Here is a 21,133-nt window from a genome sequence, read left to right as displayed (position 1 = left end):
GCCCCCAGCCTTGGTCTGTCTGGTCTGGGTGCCACCATACCAGGACATGTTTATGTTTATTATTTGATAATGCGCGCCAAACCCAGGGGTAGCCGGGCGCAGTAGGTACAAGATTACTTAAGCTTAGGTTACAAACATAACAATGTCTACTTAATTATTCTTAATTTTCAATAAAAATCAATTAATTAAAAAAGAAGGAATACGTGAGTGGGAAAAGAAAGAGTAGTTTGAAATGTATTACATTGTACAGCTTGGGTGCAGTGTGTTGAGTACCATGTACGCTAGGGGGCGGGGCGCACGACATGACGTTTTGACAGCGCAGCTGCCATGGGGTGTTTGTCAGCATAGGTCAGGCGGATGTGACGTTCACGGGTGCCCAATGCAGCGTAGTTTGGGCAGTACGGGTCAGGCAGGTGTGACGTGAGGCGTACAGTATTGCTGCGGATGTGACATCACACGGGGAGGGGACTGCCCGCCCGCGGTTTCCGTTTCCGGCTACCTGTCCTTTGCCTCGTCCATCTTGAGGAGAGTGCACGTGTCATCGCTCCGGAGCCGCCATGAGGAGACCCAGTGAGTGGTGCATCGGAGGGGCGGCTGCGGGAGGGCGAGACCGGTGTGGCTAGGGGGCGGGACCGGCGGGATCTGGAGGGGGGCCGCAGGAGGCTGCGGGAGGGCGAGGCCGGTGCGGCGGGATCTGGAGGGGGGGCCGCAGGAGGCTGCGGGAGGGCGAGGCCGGTGCGGCGGGATCTGGAGGGGGGCCGCAGGAGGCTGCGGGAGGGCGAGGCCGGTGCGGCGGGATCTGGAGGGGGGCCGCACGAGTGAAGGCTCTGAGGCGAGGGCAGCCTTTCACAGTGGGGTAATCATATCGGCTACTACAGCGCTTCGAAGCGCTAACCTAAGCGACGCTGTATGGACCTGATGAGGCGGGGGGCGGGGGGGGTCCTGTGTATAATCCGCCAGCGCTAGTTTCCTTCTGTGAGTCCAGAAAGGCGGGCAGCAGACACGTTCATGGGGCGCAATGTAAAGTTTTGGATTCGGTTCTATAATCAAGACTTTGGGGTGGGGGCGATCCTTGTCGCCTGACACTGACATGAGGCGAGAGAGCAAAGGTTGGCAGCAGCAACAAGTGCATGGAACCCCACGATGCAGGAGGCTGTACAGGAGCCACGTACACGCGAAGCTCGGCTGTACCTGCGCTCCCTTCTTACTCGAGTTCATGATGAGGGGTTTCTCCCCCAGGCGCCGCTTTCATGGGAAGGGGGGGGCGGGGGGAGTCGATGGTCAATCAGAGGAAATGCGGCCTGCCAAGAGAACTGCCCAGAAAACTGCGCCTTCCTAAGGCTCCAATGTGAAAGTCCGACGCCAAAGATGTGCTACTAGCCTTCAAGTTCTCCGTTCAATCAGCACTTCTCACTAACGTGGCCACGTAGGGCGAGGGATGCATAACATTTTATGGTAAATGATTTGGCCCCGTGGGTGCGTTAAAGCACTCGCCTTTGACGGCAACTGGAATGGCATGGGCTCTCCCATTTAGAGACTTTAATCGTGGTCTCTAATATGACCAAGGAGGTCCGTGCAGGCTTTCTAAGCTCTTGCAGCAGGTGAGGGAGATGGCTGGGATCCCAGAGGCTGCCCCTTCCACCTATCGCCTGTCAATCAGGATCCGGTGCAGTGACCAACTTCCTAAAGGCAGCAATGGGACGGCCACTAGCGCAGGGTCTTGCCATGATCCCATGTGGGCAATGAGGCAGCGCGCTTCCAGCTCGCACGTCCCGCGATGCTCGGCAATATGCAGCCAGTGTTGACAGCTGCAGTCCTTCCCGCCAGGCAGCCTGTCGAGTGTCGGCGCTAGCGGCCCGGCTGTGTCCGCATAACGTTCTGGAGAGTCACTGGGCCTGAGCGGCAGCCATCTTTCATCACCCTGGGCTCAACCTTCAAGTCAAGTTTCTCTCAATGCACTGCTCCGATTGTCAGCAAGGTTGAGCAGATGGACGCTAGTTTCCCCTTCAAGGAGGTACTGTAAAAGTACAGATGCGCCGTGTTGGTCACCACAATGAGGCGGCACCGGTGCGTGAGAATGTTGTTTGCAGCTAGGCCAAATGAATCGGAGGGGTATAGTTGGAGGAGTATAGCTGCATTCTATTGTTGGTGCAGAGGCAAGAGTTGGCATACGGGTGTTTTTTTTTTCTTCCATGGGTACCATGGTCCTGATCAACTTCTAGTGCCTGTCAATGGTGTGGTCTCTCCCTGTTACTTGATGGGTCAAATTTTGTGGCAGACTGATGGGTAGTGACGGGGAGGTCTGTCCCAAAACTCATGTTACTACATAGGTGCTAGCTGCATCCTCTGTCAGCATTTTGCTAATTAGAATCCCTGATGGATAGTTCTATTAGGGCATTCCCAGAATGTTGGGATTAGCAAAGAATAGTGCTAGAACGTCCTTGCTATATAATTCTTCACAGGGGTTTCTAGATGTGTAGGTTTAGTGCATAAGACGGGTGGGTAGTTCTGTTATGTACATTCAATGGTAAGTGTGGTAGCAGATTTTACTGCTAGACTGCCCCACCCCTGTATCTAGTTCTGCTCTTGGATTTCCAGGTGTGTAGTTAGCAGGCAAGTGCCTTCTTGGATAGTGCACAATTGCGTAGCCTTGGTGAAGCTCATGAGTGTTATTGGTGCTTGGGTTACAGGTTTAGCTCAATCTCCCCTTATTAATGGCGATAGATAGCTTTAGGCTTAAGCACGTACCGACCTGCAGATGAGGTGATCCATAATTTCTATCGGGCACATAATTCTATTGTGGTGTTGCTGCGTTTCGGTTTTCACGTCTGTGCCCATGTCCTAGGTAGTGGAGTTTGATATTATCAGGCCTGACTGTCTATGACTGGGTCCGTAGTCAGCGTGGTACCACGCCGGAGTGTGGTCGTGGTGGTAGGTTGGGTGTTCACTGCATACCCTTGTATCTTTTTGGGCAAAGAGCCATGGGTTGAGTGCCTTCTGGAACGCCATATATTCTTTGGTGTGCCTAATGCAGGGAGGCAGTGAATTCCACAAAGTTGGCACCAGGTTTGAGTGGGCTGTCCCTCCGATTATGGTCAAATTGGAAGTGGGAACCACCAGGAGGATGGCAGTGCTTGACCTGAGGGTACATGTCGAGGGGTAGGGCATAATCTTGTCTTGTAGGAATTTGAGGCCTGCTGTGCACCACTCGGTAGGAAATACATAGGCTTTTGAAGGTGGCCCTGCGTCCAATTGGGAGCCTTTGTAAGGTGCAGAGAGCTGATGAGATGTGGTTCTTTCGTCCCACTGCGAGTAGTCTGGCGGCTGGGTTTTGTACTCTTAAACTGGTAGGTCAGTGCACCCAGTTAGAATGGGTTTGCATAGTCAAGTCTAGACATGACAGTGGACATAATTGGACCCAGTCTGTTCGGGTAGGTGAGGGAAGATGCCCTTAAGGGGCCTATGCTGGAATTGACCGGCTTTGGGTGTATTGTTGATGTGGCTAGACGGGTAGGTCTGAGTCCATTGTGCAGCCATGGTTTTTTTTACAGTGGGGGTGGTTGTGGGGGGAGGGGGGCGAGTGAGCTTGGCAACTGAGTCTGATGGGGCAATAGAGCAGATTTTTTGCATACCATGATCTCCGTTTTGCCTGGGTTCAGAGGGAGGTGGTTGGTCGTCATCCAGCAGTCAATGTCTGCGTGTAAGATCGGGTCGAGGTGGGGGGGGGCAATTTGGGAATTCTCGGGAAGATTTGTTTTGTCCGCATAGTTATAGCAAGTGAGGTTGCGTGAGCTGATGATCCTCGGGTGGGGAGTGGGGCAGGCACAGGTTGAAGAGAAGGGGAGAGCGGCAGGCACCTTGGGGTACTCCAGTGTTAACTGGGCGTGCAGCGCAGAGGAAAGGGGGGGGGGCGATTTGCTGTCTATTTTTGAGGAATGAGGCAATCCATGCAAGAGCTGAATCGCGTATTCCTAAAGAGTGTAGTCTGCCACAGAGTATTATGTGGTTGGTGGTGTCAAACGCTGCGAGGTCGAGAAGAATAAGCGCTGTGCATCCTTCTGGGTTTCCTGTCACTTTGCGGTCATCCCAGATGTCGATCGGCTTGGTTTCTGTTCTGTGGTGCGGGCGGAAGCTTGGTTGTGCCGGGTCTTGGAGATTCATCAATTCCACTAAGCCATTGGGCTGTGAGGAAGCGGTGCGGATGATGGGTTTTGCCAGGAATCTGGTGTTGGAGATTGGCCTGTAGTAGAGGGTCGAGGGATGCTTTTTTAAGCAGAGGTTTGATATGTGCTGTTTGCCAGAGGCGAGGGAGTCGTTGAGAATGGACGTCGCTAGTTCTCCCGCGCAGTTGGAGGTGAAGATTTCTTGGAGGAGAGAGGCGGACAAGGGGTGAAAGGATAAGTCAAGAGGGTCGGCTGGCTTGGTAGTTTCGCAAACTCCTTGCTCGAGATAGTGTTAAAGGAGCAGAAAAAAGGGTTCTCTGTGGCGAAGGAGGTTGGGTCCGGTAGAGTGGGTGGGGGAAAGGATTGCACAAAAACATGAAAAAGAAAGGAAACAAAATGAGAAAAAATGGATGAAAAAATGAGTCTTGCAAAAGGAGGAAATATGGGGTGTCAATGCCAGATTGATTGAGGCAATTCATATGGTAAAAAGGCAAAAGGTGGGATTTTGGGATGGGGGGCGTGGGTTAGCTGGTGTTATGAGTGCGCGAAGATAGTCAGTGCTGGGGTGGGAGTAGGCTTTCTCTGCAAGATTGTTCAATGGTCCTTGGATGGACTGCCAGAGCAAATCCGTGTGGCCACTGACCCTCAAGGTCCCACCAATGTGCAACACTACCCAGTTTTGCAGGTGAACTCATCTCTTTGCACTTTTGGCGCCCAGCTGGCTTTCATAGAATAAAAACCCCTGTGCAATGCCAAACATGTACATACAAAAATCTAGAGCAGAATGGGTAGTTCATCCCTGATGAATGTCTCATCCATTCTCCATAGTATCTGTTTATTTTGTTTGTGTATGCACTGCTTAAATGTATGCGAATGGCTGGACTGTGGAGGTGGGTGGAGCCCTCCACGTTGGCCCACACATTATCCGGATAAAGCACCCATTCTGCCCTAGATTTTTGTGTGTATAATATATATTGTCATCGGTTATTTATAACGTGCCTAATACCCAGAGGTTTCTAAGCGCGGACCTGGGCATCGAACCTGTTACTCGGCTTCGTCTTGCCCCTGAGCTGTCCTCCCGAGACAAGGTGAAGGGCTCCACCAAACGTGTGTGTTATCTGTGACTGTTAATTGATGAGAGTTGTAGGGCATAAATAAACAACTATTTTGTACACTCGTACTACACCGTAAGCAAAGTGCTGAGTGTACTTAACTGAACTATTCCTCACGTTCCTAACTAATCGCGCTACCTAACTAGTTTGGTTAGGCATTGGTGACTTTCCATGGTGATCAGAATAGGGTGGCCTCAGAATCTGTCCACGCGGCTGATTCTGAAACCCATCTTAACACTACGAATACAATGAGAATGTAATTCCCATTCCAAATGCTGCTATTTTAGAGTAAATACAATATTTGAGCTCTAACACCTTTTTGCCATCCGTGTTTATTTGTACCTAGTAATTCGGTGCATGGAAGCCGGGGGTCAGACTCTGTTGTCTTGTGGCAATGGTTGCATGGAAGCAGGAGTCTGCCAGGCTCACGTGTCTCTCTGGTTTCTGATGGTGGAGTAGTTGACTGTTTTTAGGCTGTGAGAAGTGTCAGAGAGCATTTATCTGTAGGGGTTTCTGTGTGAATATAAAACAGTAATTACTTGACAACTCATGGAGTTTGTCTTGTGTTGTGTCGGCCCACTGTTACCTGCCCCCTCCCCCGACACACTAAATCTGTTTGGTGGGTTTAAAGCAGCAGCCAGCATTGGGGGTTATCTGGTAGTGGATCACTCTTCATTTTGAATAACTTAGTACGCACGCTCCTTTATTTTGGGTTAATTGGCATTGCCTTCATGTTTTCAAGCATTGAAAAAAACAATTTGAGAGCCAGAAGCTTCTAGTGACGCAAATCCTAACTTCCATACGAAAGCCACACTATAACCATGTGCTCATTGAAGGAACGCCCCTGAACGCTCGCAACAGAGACTACAATCCGCTAGGGGAGAGAGGCCAAAGTCAATATTGTAAGGATAACAAGTTTAATCTCACACGCATATGAGAGCAATGTTGGGGAGAATTATAATTTCTGTGCTAAGTCCCTTCAACCTTAGAGACCCCTAGCTCTTTTGCTGGATTTAAGCGCTTTTATTTTTAACCTTGGATTGCGTGTGACCTTTTTATCATGTGTTTTGACCCGATTTGTATTATGTGCTTTGGAGTCTGACAAACTCTATAGTCATCTACTTTGTGTATGGTGACACACAGCATCTTTTAGTGCAGTGTCGCAGAGAAATCCTTTTAGATTTCTCAATACAGTTTAAATACCTTTCGTGTGTGAACTACAGTTCCCAAGAATCATAAAGGGGAAATTGACTTACCTTTTTCTCTTTGTAGGTCCAGCACACCCCATCTTATGTGGAGTGCTGGGGTGGTTACCTAGTAGCCCCTTATCTTAGATTCTCATGTGACATTTTTATGTTACACTCACTACTTTTAAATGGCTGGTGGCAGTGGTTTAATTTTCCTACCACTGCTTTTATACTGCAGGCTGAATCCTCAGCTGCAGTACAGCACCCATGGGTGACCATTTTGTCCAAATGGCCCCCGTTTTCTGTTTGAGGTCTTTCTTGGGTTTTAGTCCGTGCGTTGAGCCAGGTTTAAGCCCTTTGTCCTCTTGCCTTTGGCGATCTGAAGCCTGCCTCTTGCTCCAATGTGTCTGGAAAGGCAGGATGTAAGGGAGGTTCCCGAAACTCCCGTGCCCTGTCCTTATCTCTAAGAATGCCTGAATACAACCAATCCTGATTGGGTGTCTGCCCTTTCAGGGCAGCCATCCTAGGCTGTGCATGAATGGGAGAAACCTGCTCAAAAGGCGAGGGTTTTGGGATTAGAGACAGTCGATCCACTGGGAGAAACACCCGACGAAACCGTGAACGAAGCTTGCTGCGTCCTCTTGGACCTTTGAATTGCCAGGTGTGCCCTGTTGCTGTGCTGAAATTCCTTTTTCAATTCGACAGAATTCCACTGGACCATCTTCCTTGATTGGCTCTTCTTTTATGCGCTGCTGCAAGAACAGAGTTCCAGGGGCCGAGAAATGTGCAGTCGGGTGCAATGTCTGAAATCCGGCCAGAAGCTCCAGGAGTCTCTTAAAGACCCCCCAGAAGCAGGATGACCAGAGCTCTAGTCCCCTCGCCAGAGTGCAGGGCCAAATAAGTGAAGGAAGTCCAACCGAGTTCCGCGACAGTGCCGTTAACTAAGCGCTGAAACCCCAACGTGCTGCTGAACTGAAAAAAAAACTGTAGCTGCCGACAACCCCCAAACTGCCGCAGAATGAGCCCTCAAGACGTCCTCCCTCTTGTCCCCACGACTGAGGCTCAGGAACACAGGGTCTGCACTACTGTAACATGACATAATTCAGCTGGAGCACTTCCTCAAACCAGAGGTACTGTTTAGATTTGGGGTACGTACCTCTTTCTCTTGTAGCTGTGCTCTTCTCAGTTGAGATTTGCATTGGCTTACTTTGAGAGTTGATTCCAACTCTCCTTTCACAGGCTTAACAGCTTGTGACCCTATAAGTTATTTTCTACAAACACTAACTTTGTGCAAGACTTTTATCTAAGTGCCTCTTCTTCATAGACTGTGTTCCAATTGACTTTGGCTATCCTGGCTCCCTGCAGACTCTTCCAGCCCTTTGACTTTGATATTGCTGTCCCTCATGGGCGGATATTGCTGTCCTTCATAGGTGGTCACTTGTTTTAGACTGTTATTGCTTGGAAAGGCTTGTCTAGATTTCATTAGGTGATTTAGTTGACCTCACATATACTGAGAACCTGTTAAACCTTTTTCTTTCCCTTCTGCAGCCTCAGAATCCACACAGTAACTAATGTAATACATAAATGCCATTACTGTCCTTGTGATTGATGTCACCTCAGGGTGTAGGAATTGTGCATGAAGATTATCCGCCAACTAGTTCTGATTTTTATTGTTACACGAATTGCCTTTTTTAAAGTATGCTTATTTAAAATGTCATGTTAAATAATTATATATAACTGAAACTTTGAGTCTAAGTGTTACTTGTATTGGCGAATTTCATTGCTACAGCTCGCATTTTACCCCTCTTGAGATGGGCCTAGCTACTCAGTCACACCAGCAACTTGTGTAGTACAGGCCTAAACCAAAAGGTGATTTACCTAATACCAAGCAGATAAGTGTAGTCTCTCACAGTGTGACTGCACCAATTCTTACTTAAACATCCGCAAAGAACTCTGCTGCTAAGAAAGTTCTGCCCAAAAGTAGTACAAGCAGAGTCTTATAAAGCAAAACATTTTTATGAATGATGCAATACATACAGTAAACTGCTGTTTGGAAGGACACTATACAGGTACCACCTTTATCCGTAAGGGATGGCAGTTTATTGGTGCCAGTCTGTCTGTCTTCCATCATGTGGGTGCTGCGGGGCTCTTCTCGCGTTGGAAGGTCAGAAAACAAATGAATTCTACTCCTACTATACAGCTTGTTTTATTACTCGTACCGTGCACTTGGCAGGCCTGAAGACGCACACAGGAGGTTCTGAGGCACACTCACTCCGTCCGCGCCATCAGTCTCCAAGGTCCACCCTCGTTTTGAACTATTAATGTATTCCTTCCAGCACCTTGCAATACAAATCGCACAATTATCGCTCAACGATGTGCCCGGTCCATCCTTTTTGAGCATTTCAGGACATTTTACTTTGCGGTTGGTGGTCAAAGGCCACCTGGTGTCGGCAGGGTACTGGCAGTAGTAAAAATGTTTGGAGAGTATTCGGGCCTGAAGCTAAACACTGCTAAATGTGAAATGTTCCCCTTACCGACACAACGATCCACCTACCGGAACTCCTTTGGAGGGTATGATGTCCATTCATCGCGGGATGTTTTTTCACTGGGTTTTTTACCGCAATTATATATGTTGGGGAGTAAATGCAAATTTAAAGAAAATGTAGGTTGGGGGATACCCCCCCTTTCATTTTTTAAAAAATTGGTGGGTTTTTTCATAAAATATCGGTTAAAAAACCCAGCGAAGCAACATACTTCGGTGAAATACCATGGAAACCTTTGGAGCCCTGTACACATACGTTGGGTTACATGTGGCAAGAACAGCCCAGCTATCCCGTGCATTTAATTATGAGACTCTAGCAGATGCTCTGTGTTAAAATGCAACGTTGGAGGTCCCCTCCAGTGTCGATGATGGGTAAGATCGCTCTAATCATAATACTGTCAACTTTTATTTATTCGGTATGGCCAGGCAGAACAATATTCTCAAAAATAAAAAGGGCATGCACATCGCTGATATGGACGGTATAGCCAGAACTAAGTTGGGAGGGATACCTGCACCAGATTTCGAGATTTACTACCTTCCTGCTCAAGCGCACTATACGTCAGATATAGACCTGGCACTGGTGATGCGAACGGCATGGACCAAGATAGCCAAAACACAAGGATTAGACACGCTATATCACCCTAACATGCCACTTTGGGATGCCCGCTACATTCCTCCCCTGATGTGGAGGTTGCTACGCACTGGGGTGCCAAGTGCTTCAATCAATTGCGATATGTTTCCCGATAAGAAATTTATGACCTGGGATGTGGATAAGACAATAGTGGGTGATGGGCCGAACCAAAGACTGCACTATATATACAAATGTGATCTGCCATTGCAAAGGTGTGGAAGACGCTCCCCTCCGAACCAGCAATACACCTTGGGCTGGGATACATGTTCGCGGCAGAGAAAGGGAAAATAACAGCCTTGACGCTATACAAGTTCATAATTGCTACCCGTACCCCGATAATGCATGGGGCCAGGGAGAAGTGGGAACTAGACTTGGGACACCCACCCTGTCACTGACAATCAATGGGCTCAAGTGTGCGGTCTAACGAGACCTATTTCATGCAACGCACGATGTAAGCTGATACACTACAAAATCATAGGATACATTACACACCGGCCAAATTGAAATGCATATTCCCAACAGCAGATAGTTCATGTCCCAGGTGCGAGACCGCTGACACTGTCCATGTTCTGGTCGTGCACTCACCTGGGAGAATACTGGGAAGACGTACGTAATGTGATAGATGCAATGGCAGACCTACCTATAGAATGGTCCCCGACACTATGCCTGCTAGGAGCCACAGAGAAAATGAACCCTACATGGAGGAAGTTATTACATTTTGGTTTATTAGCAAAAGGGCTATACTACTGAAGTGAAAAATTAATAACCCACCCACTAGAGATGACTGGAATAAGGATATGCTCTGGGCGAATGATAACAAATAAATGTGTATAGAATCAATGCTTCCTGCAATGCTACCCAGGAATATTTGGGATAGATGCAGACAATATATTGCCAACAGTGCGATGGAGGACGATGACGGTAATGTGGATTAACACAGTATGTAAGCTTGTTGGGAAAGGGAGCCAATATGTATGAAGAGCCAGTTGATGTGACTACCTATGTACTGTACCTGTGAGTATAAATATATATATATATTTTTTAAAAAAAAGGCATCTGGTGTCTTGGAATTTGAGGATCTTGGGGTTTAGTCAGTTATATGGGCTATAATTCGTGGTCACCCGGGAATGGGCCGGGTCGTGCTTTGGCCAATGCGAGATAACGTGTACACCAGGGGCTGGTCCCTGATTGCGGCTTTGTAGGGCATATTCCTCTTGGGTGAAAGACGCATCTTTGCAACGCTTTCAAGAACAATGGAGAAACAGTGGTGGGAGGGATTCAAGAACAATGGAGAAAGTGTGTCCGGGGGGGGTGGGGCGGGCGCAAACTGTCCTCTTGGGTGCTCTGGAATGACTGGAGACTTCTGTAACCTTGTGAATTTGGGCCTAGTGCATGTAATGCTGCATCTCCGCGCAAGCCTTCCCTTCTACCTAGGATTACTAATCTCTACGCAAAAAGGCGATGCCTCCCGCGCCTAGGGCCACATGATGTAGTTACACCTATGATTGGTTATACCTGCTGGACGGGGAGGCGTCCCTCTCGCTGGCTCCTTGGTGCCTCAAATGCATCTCGCCTTACTTTAAAGCGCCTGGAGAGTGGGAGTGGGGGGCTTCCCCCATCCTAACATAATCACGTGCTCTATTATGCTTTAAATGTCTTCCAAGTGATTTCCAAATGCACAACATATGCATTCAAATCCTCGGACACGCTTTATGTTGGACAGGTGTATTGGAAAGGCCATCGGTTGGTTAAAGTAGAAAAAATTCGTGCCTGCTAGCTGTTGGTGTCCGCTAACCACTCTCTTCCTGGCTAGAACCAGGAGTTGAATAGTTCCCAGCAATTTTAAACCACATGTTGTTGCTATGTCTGGTTCTTCTGGTGTCCTAGTGGGTGAAGGGTCCAAAGGAGTATGGTGTTTGTCTGAACTTTAGCTTTCTTAATAGTGGAATACTTGTTTGGTCCGAGTTTTTATCTTTAAGCAGTTTCTTGCTTCGAGTCTTTATATGTTGATCCAACTTAAACTTTTTCCTATTTTTGCTCCACAGAGTTGAAGTCCGGCAGTAAACGCATGACTTGCAGAAAACGATTTAAAATCCAGAAAAAGGTAATGCTTCTAGGATCGTGTTTTTTGCCTTTGCTGTGGAATTCTAATGCTAGATGTAAACTGAACGTTCCTTTTGGTGCATCACAGTGGTGCATCCAGTGCTGCTTGTTTGGCGCCTAATTTCCAAGGGCTGACTTAGCGCATATCGGCAGCAGAGTGAGAAAGGTTTCAAAATAACTTGTCTGGAACACATCACAGTTCTCCCTTTAACTATAACCCATATTTTTTTTAATTAGGGTATACTTTAACAAACTTTTCACATCATACAATACAATATATCCATGCACCGTGTATAACACAGTAGTAAACCCCAAATGTTATAAAACCGACAGAATTTTCAATTTCATATTCATATTTCTAAGATGGTTGCCCTCCATTTCTTGCCATCTGTGGCGCACGTTTAAATCTCTTCTTCCTGCTCTGCTGCCTGATGCTCACTGGGTGAAGCCAACATGGTAACCATTCATGTGCACAGGAAAGCCTTCTCCCTCTACCCAGGAAATGGTGGAGGAGCCCGTTAGGCATTAACGAAGCGAAGCCGGCTGTCAAAGTAACGCTTAGTCCAGTTTCACATGGCTTACCCTGGTGCCCTTTACAGCCTCGCAGCAAAACAACTTGATGGCATAGTGAAACACGAAGAAGCAACATTAGTGTTGCTGGTAATGCGCCTTTTCAATAGTCTCTTTGTGGACACGCTGGAGTACAATTTCCTATAGATAGCACAGAGTACAAGATGCACAGTATGTGAAGTGCGGTTAGGCGAGGCTCATCTTATGATGGCTATAATGCATTTGGGTGATGGGCTTAGCATTTGCGTTAACTTGTTGCTTTGAGCTGGAGTATGAATATAATCCCATACACAGTGGGCCATCAGCGCAGTCCCAGGATTGGATTTATTAAAGTAAACTAGCACTGGATGGTGCGGGATGTAGACGGAAGCATGGATGGCTGCAACCTGAAGCAGTTATTTGTGTGTAACAGTGCATGCTTTTATTTAAAGAGTCGATCCTTTGTACCCACTGGCTAGTTATCTGTCTTATTGCATAACGGCGGTAACAGGCTCTTGTAAGGGGCTACAGCAAGCTACCTTCTTACCCGTTGGCACAATACTCATGAAGGCATTTAATATAAACGAGCTGGCAGTCTACTTGAAGGGCAAAATGTACGGATCTATTTTGATGCTCCGCATTGGGAAACTCGTCTGCCCCCTCCCTAGGCTGGGTGTGTTGCCCCTCCCTTCTGATCTGCCCAGTTTAGGAATGTACAGAAAAGAGCCACTGTATTCCATCATCTGTCGATGCTGCTTTGTCCTTGGCACTTCCTCTGGTTTCCTTTTATGCCGCAGTACTCCCAATGGAAGCTCAGCTTCCTCCACGCTGCCCGCAATGAACCTACAGTGGTTGCCTGGTGCTTGCTGCTGAAGCAGTTGCGCGTGCAGCACTGGGAACTGAGTGCCACTCTTCCTTGCGCAGGGCCGCCACCTCAAACTAATATTTATTTCCATGGCCACAAAGCGTTTGAAATTTATGGAAGCTATTTATCACTTGATTTAAGCCACAAAACTAGTCCGAGCCCACATCTTGCTTCATAATATGTGCTCGGTACAGTTTTGTGGCTTAAATCAATTTTAACCAGGTTTACCCTAAAAGTTTGAATCCCATCAACCGACGTCAAAGTTGAGATTGAATGCAGGAAAAACATTCTAAATAGACGAAAAACCTGTCACGGTCATTTTATTTATTTCACTAGACAAATCGAACCTTGGGTAAGCATGATTTGATTCTGGTTTCTGAGCTGGTCGTCCATCCCCAACTATGATTAATTTTAAGGAAAATATGCTGTCTTTAGTGATGTTGCTGTCGAGCAAAACTTGAAACCTGGTCTGTCTTTAATGGCCATGTCGGAGCCATTAAAGAATTTGACACAAGCTCTGTAACGCATGACTTATGAAGTTAAACCATGCAAATGCACACTTGTGAGCACAAAGCCTAGGCCTTGATTTGGCCGTCGGTAGTTGAACTGCCCCTACGCAGCCAAACAGTTTACGGCAGCAGTGGTGGTGCTAAACTGTTAATTGCAGGATTAAGCCAGCTTGTTTTTGATTGCAGGTAAAAGAACACAACCGAAAACTCAGAAAAGATGCCAAGAAGAAGGGGGGCCCCAAAAGGGTGAAGAAAGATCCTGGAATTCCAAATGATGCTCCCTTCAAGGAAGAGGTCCTGAGAGATGCTGCGTTGAGAAAGCAGCGGGTGAGACACTACTTTACATAGCCAGGGTTGTAATGGTATTTGGCACTTCCCTGTGTGTGCTGCTCAACGTGAGGCCTGAGCTAAAGCTGGTGATTTCCCTTTGCAGGCAGATCCTAGGGCTGGGCAGATTAAATGTAAAAGTCCTATTTTCTATTTACTCCCAAGATGGGTTTTAGAGCAGGTTTCCCAAAATCCACTGTTCAGTAGACTTTACAAAACGATCCCAGTGGTTTGTAGATCCCCCAACTTAGTATCAGTCTGTACTACTCAGGAACCTTACTAGAGTGGCAGAGCAGTCATGCTTATCATAAGAGGAAGATGTGAGCTGTAGCTAAGTACATTGAACTGGTATTGACCCAATTGACTGATTATAATTGATCGAATAGTACATTTGCCCGATTTGGGCCAGTACGATTTCATCTATTTTATTTTTTTTATTGTTTTTTTTTAGTTTTTTTTTAAAAAATAAAATATACCAAACATGTGGAGCAGGGTTGTCCCCTGCTCCCCATGTTAGGCATGTTTGGCCTTGGGGGTTGCAGGGTTGTCCCGTTTCCTCTGCATGGGAGCTGGGGAACGGAAACAAAAAAATTAAAAGAAAAGGGTACCCTGCGTCGTTGGATCCAACCTGCGTTATAGGGACCCATCTGACACTGTAGGGTTGCCGTTGACCAGGAGGCAATAGGGCATGTAAGGTAGGGTTTGGGGGGAAGCAGGGGTATTTTGACTAGGTATGCTGCCAACACATATGGGCGAGTTGTGCTCTTTATGATCAAATGTAACTTTAAACGCATATGCAGTCACTTTTTTCATTCAGTTTTCCGCAAGCATTACCTACATTCAGACACCAAACCCATTGAACCTAGTTGGTAATGCACATCAAAGAATCACTTACAAATCCGTTTATATAAAATATAGATTAATTATATTTACACACGCTTAAATACTTGGCACAATAAACCAAAGCACACAGGAATACCTTTAGATACTTTTCAAAGGGCACTTGGGGAAAGTGACATGGAGGTAATGCTTGTTACCGGTAATCCTCTTTACTCTTCTTCATCGCAGTATCTGCTACCCTCCTCATCGCAGCGAGAGTGGTGGATTTTAGGCCCCGTGATCCTACGTGGAAAAACTGTGGGTTGAGGGAGGTATTGTCCATGCTAGGCGGATGCGCAGAACACTTGAAGCACCAACCCCCGCCTCCATGACAGGAGCTTTGCCAATCAAAGTACAGTGGTTGACTAGGAGTAATCAGTATTACCAATAAACTAAGGATTCAACACCAAATTAACAATTTGTTTGAATTTCATTCGGTTGCAGTGCTACAGATCTACTGTAAACAAGATGTATAAATGCTGGTTTGGTTTTGAATTGTGAGTTAGCTTGCCATAAGCTGTGTGTTTCCAAGCCTGTTCGATACCATATTACTTGATACTATGTTGGTCTCTTCCGTCAGTAAATATGTCGCACGTTCAGTTTGAACGCTGGAAATGGCCCACATGCTTCCTTAGATCCATCTTTGTGAATGTCTTATCTGTGCTGAGTTCTTGTAGATTCTCTCCAATTTCCAGCCAGTTGGTATTCAGCAACTTATTTTGGTTGTACAGTCAAAGGTGCTTGAGTCATTGGCATGTGAGAGTAATATACCTGCACGTTAGCCTTTTATGTTCCGATAGACGCGGCTGCAGCATTGTGTCCGTTACCTGCTATCGAGACTTGGCTGGTGTGCAGACAGTCTAATACTTCGCCCTAACTCACTTTACATAAAATAGAAACGGCCCCCAGAGAGCTTGCGTGTGCAGTAGCGCGTGAACATTTGTCTGCACTTGCCACAGTTGTGTATTTATTACTGTTATATGATTCCATAAACTGCTATCACTATAATTCACACAAGCATGTGTGGCGCCATCAACTATAAGCACGTTACTGCACCACTTGGGGATTGTGCTGCAGTATTGTTTGTTAAATTTCATGTGTTCCATGTCTTCCTGTTTTTGTTAACAGGGCGTCTTGGTGTTTTTCTTTCTATTAGCTCGAAGAGCTAAAACAACAACAAAAGCTTGATCGGCAGAAGGAGCAGGCAAAGAAAAGGAAGGAGAAGGCGAACAAGAAAGAACCCACAGCGAAAAAACAGCCGGAAAAAGTGGTATGTTACGTTCATGTATTCTTATGCCTTTTACTGTGAAAGCTTAACAAAATAAGCTTGTCCGTTTCAAATGACATCCCTGTTCTTAATAAAGACCACTGGTTCCCCTGGTATGTTTTTGGGGTTGGCAGCAGATGTCCTGCCTCGTTGGCTGATATGCTTTGTTTGTTTTGGTTTCAGGATTCTGCTGCGAAGAAGCCGTCCAAGTCTAGCCAGATACATGATAAGCATTCTCCAGCCACCTTCTGCCGGGAGCTGAGAAAGGTGTGTTCTGAGGGCACCATAAAACTACTTGAACTGTCTCCAGAAGGTCGGGGTTCCATAGCCAGGCTTGGGGCATTAACTACAGTGTTTCCAATGATTCATGCACACGCTTCCTTCCCTACAGAGCTACCAAACTCGTCCATCCAGTAGCTACTCCACTGTACAGGCGCACAGGACTTTTTTCCTAACATGAGCTCTTCTGCCATTGGGTAGCTCTCGGTTTTCCTTTGGAATATTCAGCTGTGGGTGCGGGAAGTTAAGAGGTTGTGATAGTGGCTGACCAGGCACTTCTCTTTAGGTGATTAAGGAAGCAGATGTGGTCCTGGAGGTGCTTGATGCCAGAGATCCTCTCAGTAGCCGGTGTCCACAGGTGGAGCAGGCGGTTTTACATGCATCTGGAAACAAAAAACTTGTCCTGATATTGAATAAAATTGGTAAGTGAGTTTATTTTATTTTTGGGTTCTAATGTATCATTCGCGCTGCATGAACAGCATTTCAGATCTCTAGCAGACAAACTGATTTAAGCAGAATGAATGAGCAACTGAAGGGGACAAATTGAAGCTCATGCTTATTGTGGGTGTAGGGATTTCGGTGGGTCTTAGCTAGTTTGTTTCTTTATTTATATAGCGCGCGCCAGACCCTGGGGTATCGGGCGCATTACATCATTACATGGGATACAGAACCAAACACATTGGGTACAGTAGCTGGAAAAGAGTATTGCAGAGGAGGCAGTAGTGCAGCAGTTGGGTGTTCTTTGATCAACCAGCAACCAGAAAAGGCTGCAAATGATTGTGAGCTGAAATTGTGCATTGCAGATGAGACGATTGCTTCGGAGAATTGATCAGAATCGACCATGCTTGTAATCATCTGTGTTGTAAAATAAATAATCCTGTTCATAGTTTGGCCCATAGTACTTATGAGTTCCTAGTCTTGAGTGTTGCTGTTGTGTGTACCACAGGATAGCAGATAGGAATTTAATTGCCATAGTCCATTAAACTGACAGTATTGGCACATCATCCAGTGTGCCCAAAATCCATGCTTCCCTGTGACTGGATAAACCAGACTTCATATTTTCCCATTTCTGAATGGTACAGTACGTTGGTTCTTGATTATGGGTGGGCAATGAGACTGGTATGTTGGAACCACTGTTAGCCATTTTGAGAGAGATGATGAAAGCAACTCAGTCTGAGAAACTGCTGAAGACTGTCAGATCCAACTCTGATCTCTCACTATAATGCTGTGCTAACTGGTGGTCATTATTTCCTGGTGGTGTGCAGAATGCTTGGGTAGGCCTTCTGCTCTCATGGCTCTTGGCGCCTCCTAGAAAACGTTGAATTTGGCTACGATTTAACGTGAAAGTGAAGGTCATGAACTAGTGTCTGCATGTTATGTTTTACCGCTACCACCCAGGGGCAGTCTCCAGGCGCTCGCGTGGCTCTGCAAGAAAGCGGTTTGGGGGGGTTAGTGAAGATGGGATGAGAGGGTAGGTTCCGAACCAAGAGGGACTTGCGTCTGTGGAAGTTGTTTTGGATGTTGGAGTTGGTGCGGAAGGCCCTGTGCATTGTGACCATATATGTAATACTTGGTCGGGTATGTGCTGGTGTTTGTGTGTTGTATGAAGTTGGGTGGGTTGTGCGCACTGATTAGTGTCCATAAGGGATCGTGAGTCACGGGTGGACGTAGCTGTAAGACTCAGATGTCTTGGGGTGTGCATGTGGTGTGGATGGTTTTATGGGCTATGTGAGGTGGTTCATTCCAGGTGTGCTTCTAACCATCTGTTACAGAGAATTCTCATTTCTGTGCTAATTCCCTTCAACCTTAAAGACCCCCAACTCTTATGCTGGACTAGTGCTAGGAATTTAAATTTTTATCCTGGAATGAGTGACCTTTTACTCACGTATTTTGATCTGATGTGGACTCTGTTTTTTGGGGTCTAACAAACTACTTTTGTATGGTGACGCACCGCAACTTCAGTGCAGTAAGCCCTTTGGAGTTCTCCTATGGTTTAAATACCTTCTCTTGGGTGAACTACTGTTCCCAAGAGTAAAGTGAAATTGGCTTTACTTATCTGTTTTTGCCCCTTTTTCTTGCTTAATCGTGTAACATTTTTTGTTACCCTCACAACTTTAAATGGCTGGTGGCAGTGGTTTGATTTTCCTACCATTGTGCGTTTCTACCACTGGCTGCTGCAGTAGTGCACCCATGGGTGCCGTTTTGTCAAAATGGCCCCGTCTCTCGCCTTTTTTTCTTTTGAGGTCTTTCTTGGGTTTTACTCTGCACGCCAAACCAGGTTTAACCCTTTTGCCTTGGCGGGCTTCAGTGCTGAAACCCGCCTACAGCTCGGCTCCAGTGTGTTTGGCAGGGCAGGAAGCGAGGCAGGTGCCCGAAACTCCATGTCCTTAGTTACGTGAATGTACCAAGTGCTTATTGGCTGCCTGTCCTAGCAGTACAGCCTCCCTGCTGTGTGAGTGACAGCTAGGCTGCACATGAATGGGAGAAACTTGAATAAAAGAGGTTTCTTGGACTGAAGGCAGAGGCGACCACTGGACGAAACATCCGCCGAAGGAATTGTGAAGAGAAACTTGCTGCATCCTCCTGGACCCTTGGCGTGCCTGGTGAAGCCCTGCTGCAGTGATGTAACTGCTTATCTGAATTGACTAGAGAAGCTCTGGAGAGGACGACTACTCCGGCTGTAGTCGTCCTCTCCAGAGCTTCTCTAGTCACTTTGGCTGTCCTGGCTCCCTGCAGACTCTTGACCCATTGAGTCTAACTGTCCCTCATAGGTGGGGCATATGTTTAATTGTATCGCTGGGAAAGGTCTAATATTGACTTCATTGGGAGATTGAAAAGTGCTCACATGCTCTTGAGAACCTTTTTTCCTTCCCTAACCTTTTCCACAACCTCAATTTTACCAAGTACAAAAAATGATATATAATGCCAATTCATCTAATATATAGACCTCCTGGCCCCCCTTCATCATTTGTGAACGACATTACCTCATTAGTTCTTGACAAAGCGAAAACTAACTCGCAAACCATCCTCCTCAGACCTCAATCTAGGCTACCAAGACCTAAATGACCTTGCGGCCCTTGACCTGGCCAACACCCTAACCGATTTTAGGTTTCTCACACCATTTACAAGAACCCACTCACATCAAAGGGCGATCCTTAGACTGGCTAAGCGACACCAACTGCAACATCAGCTTGCTATCTAACGCCCCATGCACCTGGTCCGACCACCATATCACCTTTAACATTGAAGCAACTCCTTTACCTACACCTCCCGTCGCTCCAGCTACTCCCACTAGAAATAAAAAGAACACAACCCCCGCAAAGTTACTTCCGCTCATCCTCCCCGCTCTCAATAACGTCACACTCTTGCTCGAACCCTACTATCTTAGCCGACACTTACAACCAGACAGTGCTTGCAGCTATAAATTCTATCGCCCCGCTCAAACTTAGGAGACCTAAACAACATGCGCACCTTAACTCGTGGTTCACACCACAGCCCAGAGTGTTACGCAAAGAGAAACGTCTTGCAGAGAGTCTTTTCTTAGCTACTCTCAACTATAAAGAAGCTATATTCCAGGCTAAAAATACTCCTACAACAACCTTATTTTATCAGCACAATCCAACACTGAGGAATTGAATTGTTCAAAATTCTCAAGGAACTTGAGACGCCTGCAGCCCCCCCCCCCCCCCCCCCCCCGACACCTGTCCTAAAGACAACGATTGGTGTACCAATATTCAGGCAGCACTCTTGGCCAAAATTGCCACTCTCCAAACCAAAATTACCTCAAGCCTTCCAACTGCCCGGCGCCTATCATTAAGGAAGCCTCTCACGACCTAGCTCCCTTCATTACAGCTTTCATAAATGCCTCCTTCAAAACAGGTATAGTCCCTGACAACCTCAAGGATGCCTGGGTGATCCCACTACTTAAAAAACCATCTCTTGACCCTAACATACCGACCAACTTCAGACCGATCACCACAGTCCCGTTCCTGCTCAAGATCCTTGACCGCGCAGCTTACCTGCAGATCCAAGACTATCTTGAATCTAACAATCTCCTGGGACTAAGACAATCTGGCTTCCGCCCGAAACAGCTCTGATTGATTTAAAAACACAGATGGAGACTCTAAAAGACAATGGGAAATTAGCGCTCCTCCTTCTCCTTCACCTCTGCGCGGCATTTGATTTGGTTAACCACCAAATACTCTGCCAACATCTCAAATCCGCGGCCCACTTCTCAGACGCTGCCAACGCCTGGGTCCACTCATTCCTAATAGGTCCATGGTGGTCTTCTCATCCACAGCATCGGCAGACCCTTCTCCTATCCTTTGCGGCGTCCGTCAAGGCTCTTGTGTGTTGCCTACGCTTTACAACGTGTTCACCAAACCCCTTTTTGATGTGCTCGACTATCTGGGTGTCTCCTACACAAACTATGCAGATGACACCCAGATACTCGTCCCCATCACTGGTGATCACACAGCCGTCACCAAAACCTTGAATAATGTCCATCTAGTCATCCAGGCCTGGATGGCTCAACATGAACTTTGCCTCAACGATGACAAGACTGAGCTCCTGGTACTAGGTTCAACTCAACGTCTTAACAAACTAGACCCAGCCTACAAGTCTTTCGACATTGACGGGAATGTCATCAAGGTCTCTTAAAGACACTAAAACTCTTGGTGTCTTCCTGGACTCCACCCTCTCCTTGAACAGACAAACAAAC

General features: G+C 46.9%; 1 protein-coding gene and 2 non-coding genes across 3 annotated transcripts in view; all 3 read left to right on the top strand.

Moving 5' to 3' along the window:
• Window positions 1–439: 439 nt before the first annotated feature.
• The window catches only part of GNL3 (G protein nucleolar 3), a 43,172-nt gene continuing 22,478 nt past the window's right edge, over window positions 440–21,133 (top strand). Inside the window, exons 1-6 of the mRNA XM_069643171.1 lie at window positions 440–570; window positions 11,681–11,739; window positions 13,848–13,988; window positions 16,024–16,137; window positions 16,318–16,401; window positions 16,700–16,835. Coding sequence (XP_069499272.1) covers window positions 558–570; window positions 11,681–11,739; window positions 13,848–13,988; window positions 16,024–16,137; window positions 16,318–16,401; window positions 16,700–16,835 — 547 coding nt within the window. The 5' untranslated portion in view covers window positions 440–557. The remainder of the gene's footprint in view (window positions 571–11,680; window positions 11,740–13,847; window positions 13,989–16,023; window positions 16,138–16,317; window positions 16,402–16,699; window positions 16,836–21,133) is intronic.
• LOC138568152 (small nucleolar RNA SNORA53) lies at window positions 15,488–15,727 on the top strand. Its single transcript, XR_011302518.1, has one exon. It is a non-coding gene; the product is annotated as a small nucleolar RNA SNORA53 (small nucleolar RNA).
• Window positions 17,563–17,636, top strand: LOC138568153 (small nucleolar RNA SNORD19). Its single transcript, XR_011302519.1, has one exon. It is a non-coding gene; the product is annotated as a small nucleolar RNA SNORD19 (small nucleolar RNA).

Source organism: Ambystoma mexicanum, chromosome 2p (assembly GCF_040938575.1).
Source record: "Ambystoma mexicanum isolate Mex_15411 chromosome 2p, UKY_AmexF1_1, whole genome shotgun sequence".
Lineage (NCBI taxonomy): Eukaryota > Metazoa > Chordata > Amphibia > Caudata > Ambystomatidae > Ambystoma > Ambystoma mexicanum.
Note: the sequence above shows the minus strand (reverse complement) of the source record. Positions and strands in the feature narration are given on the sequence as shown.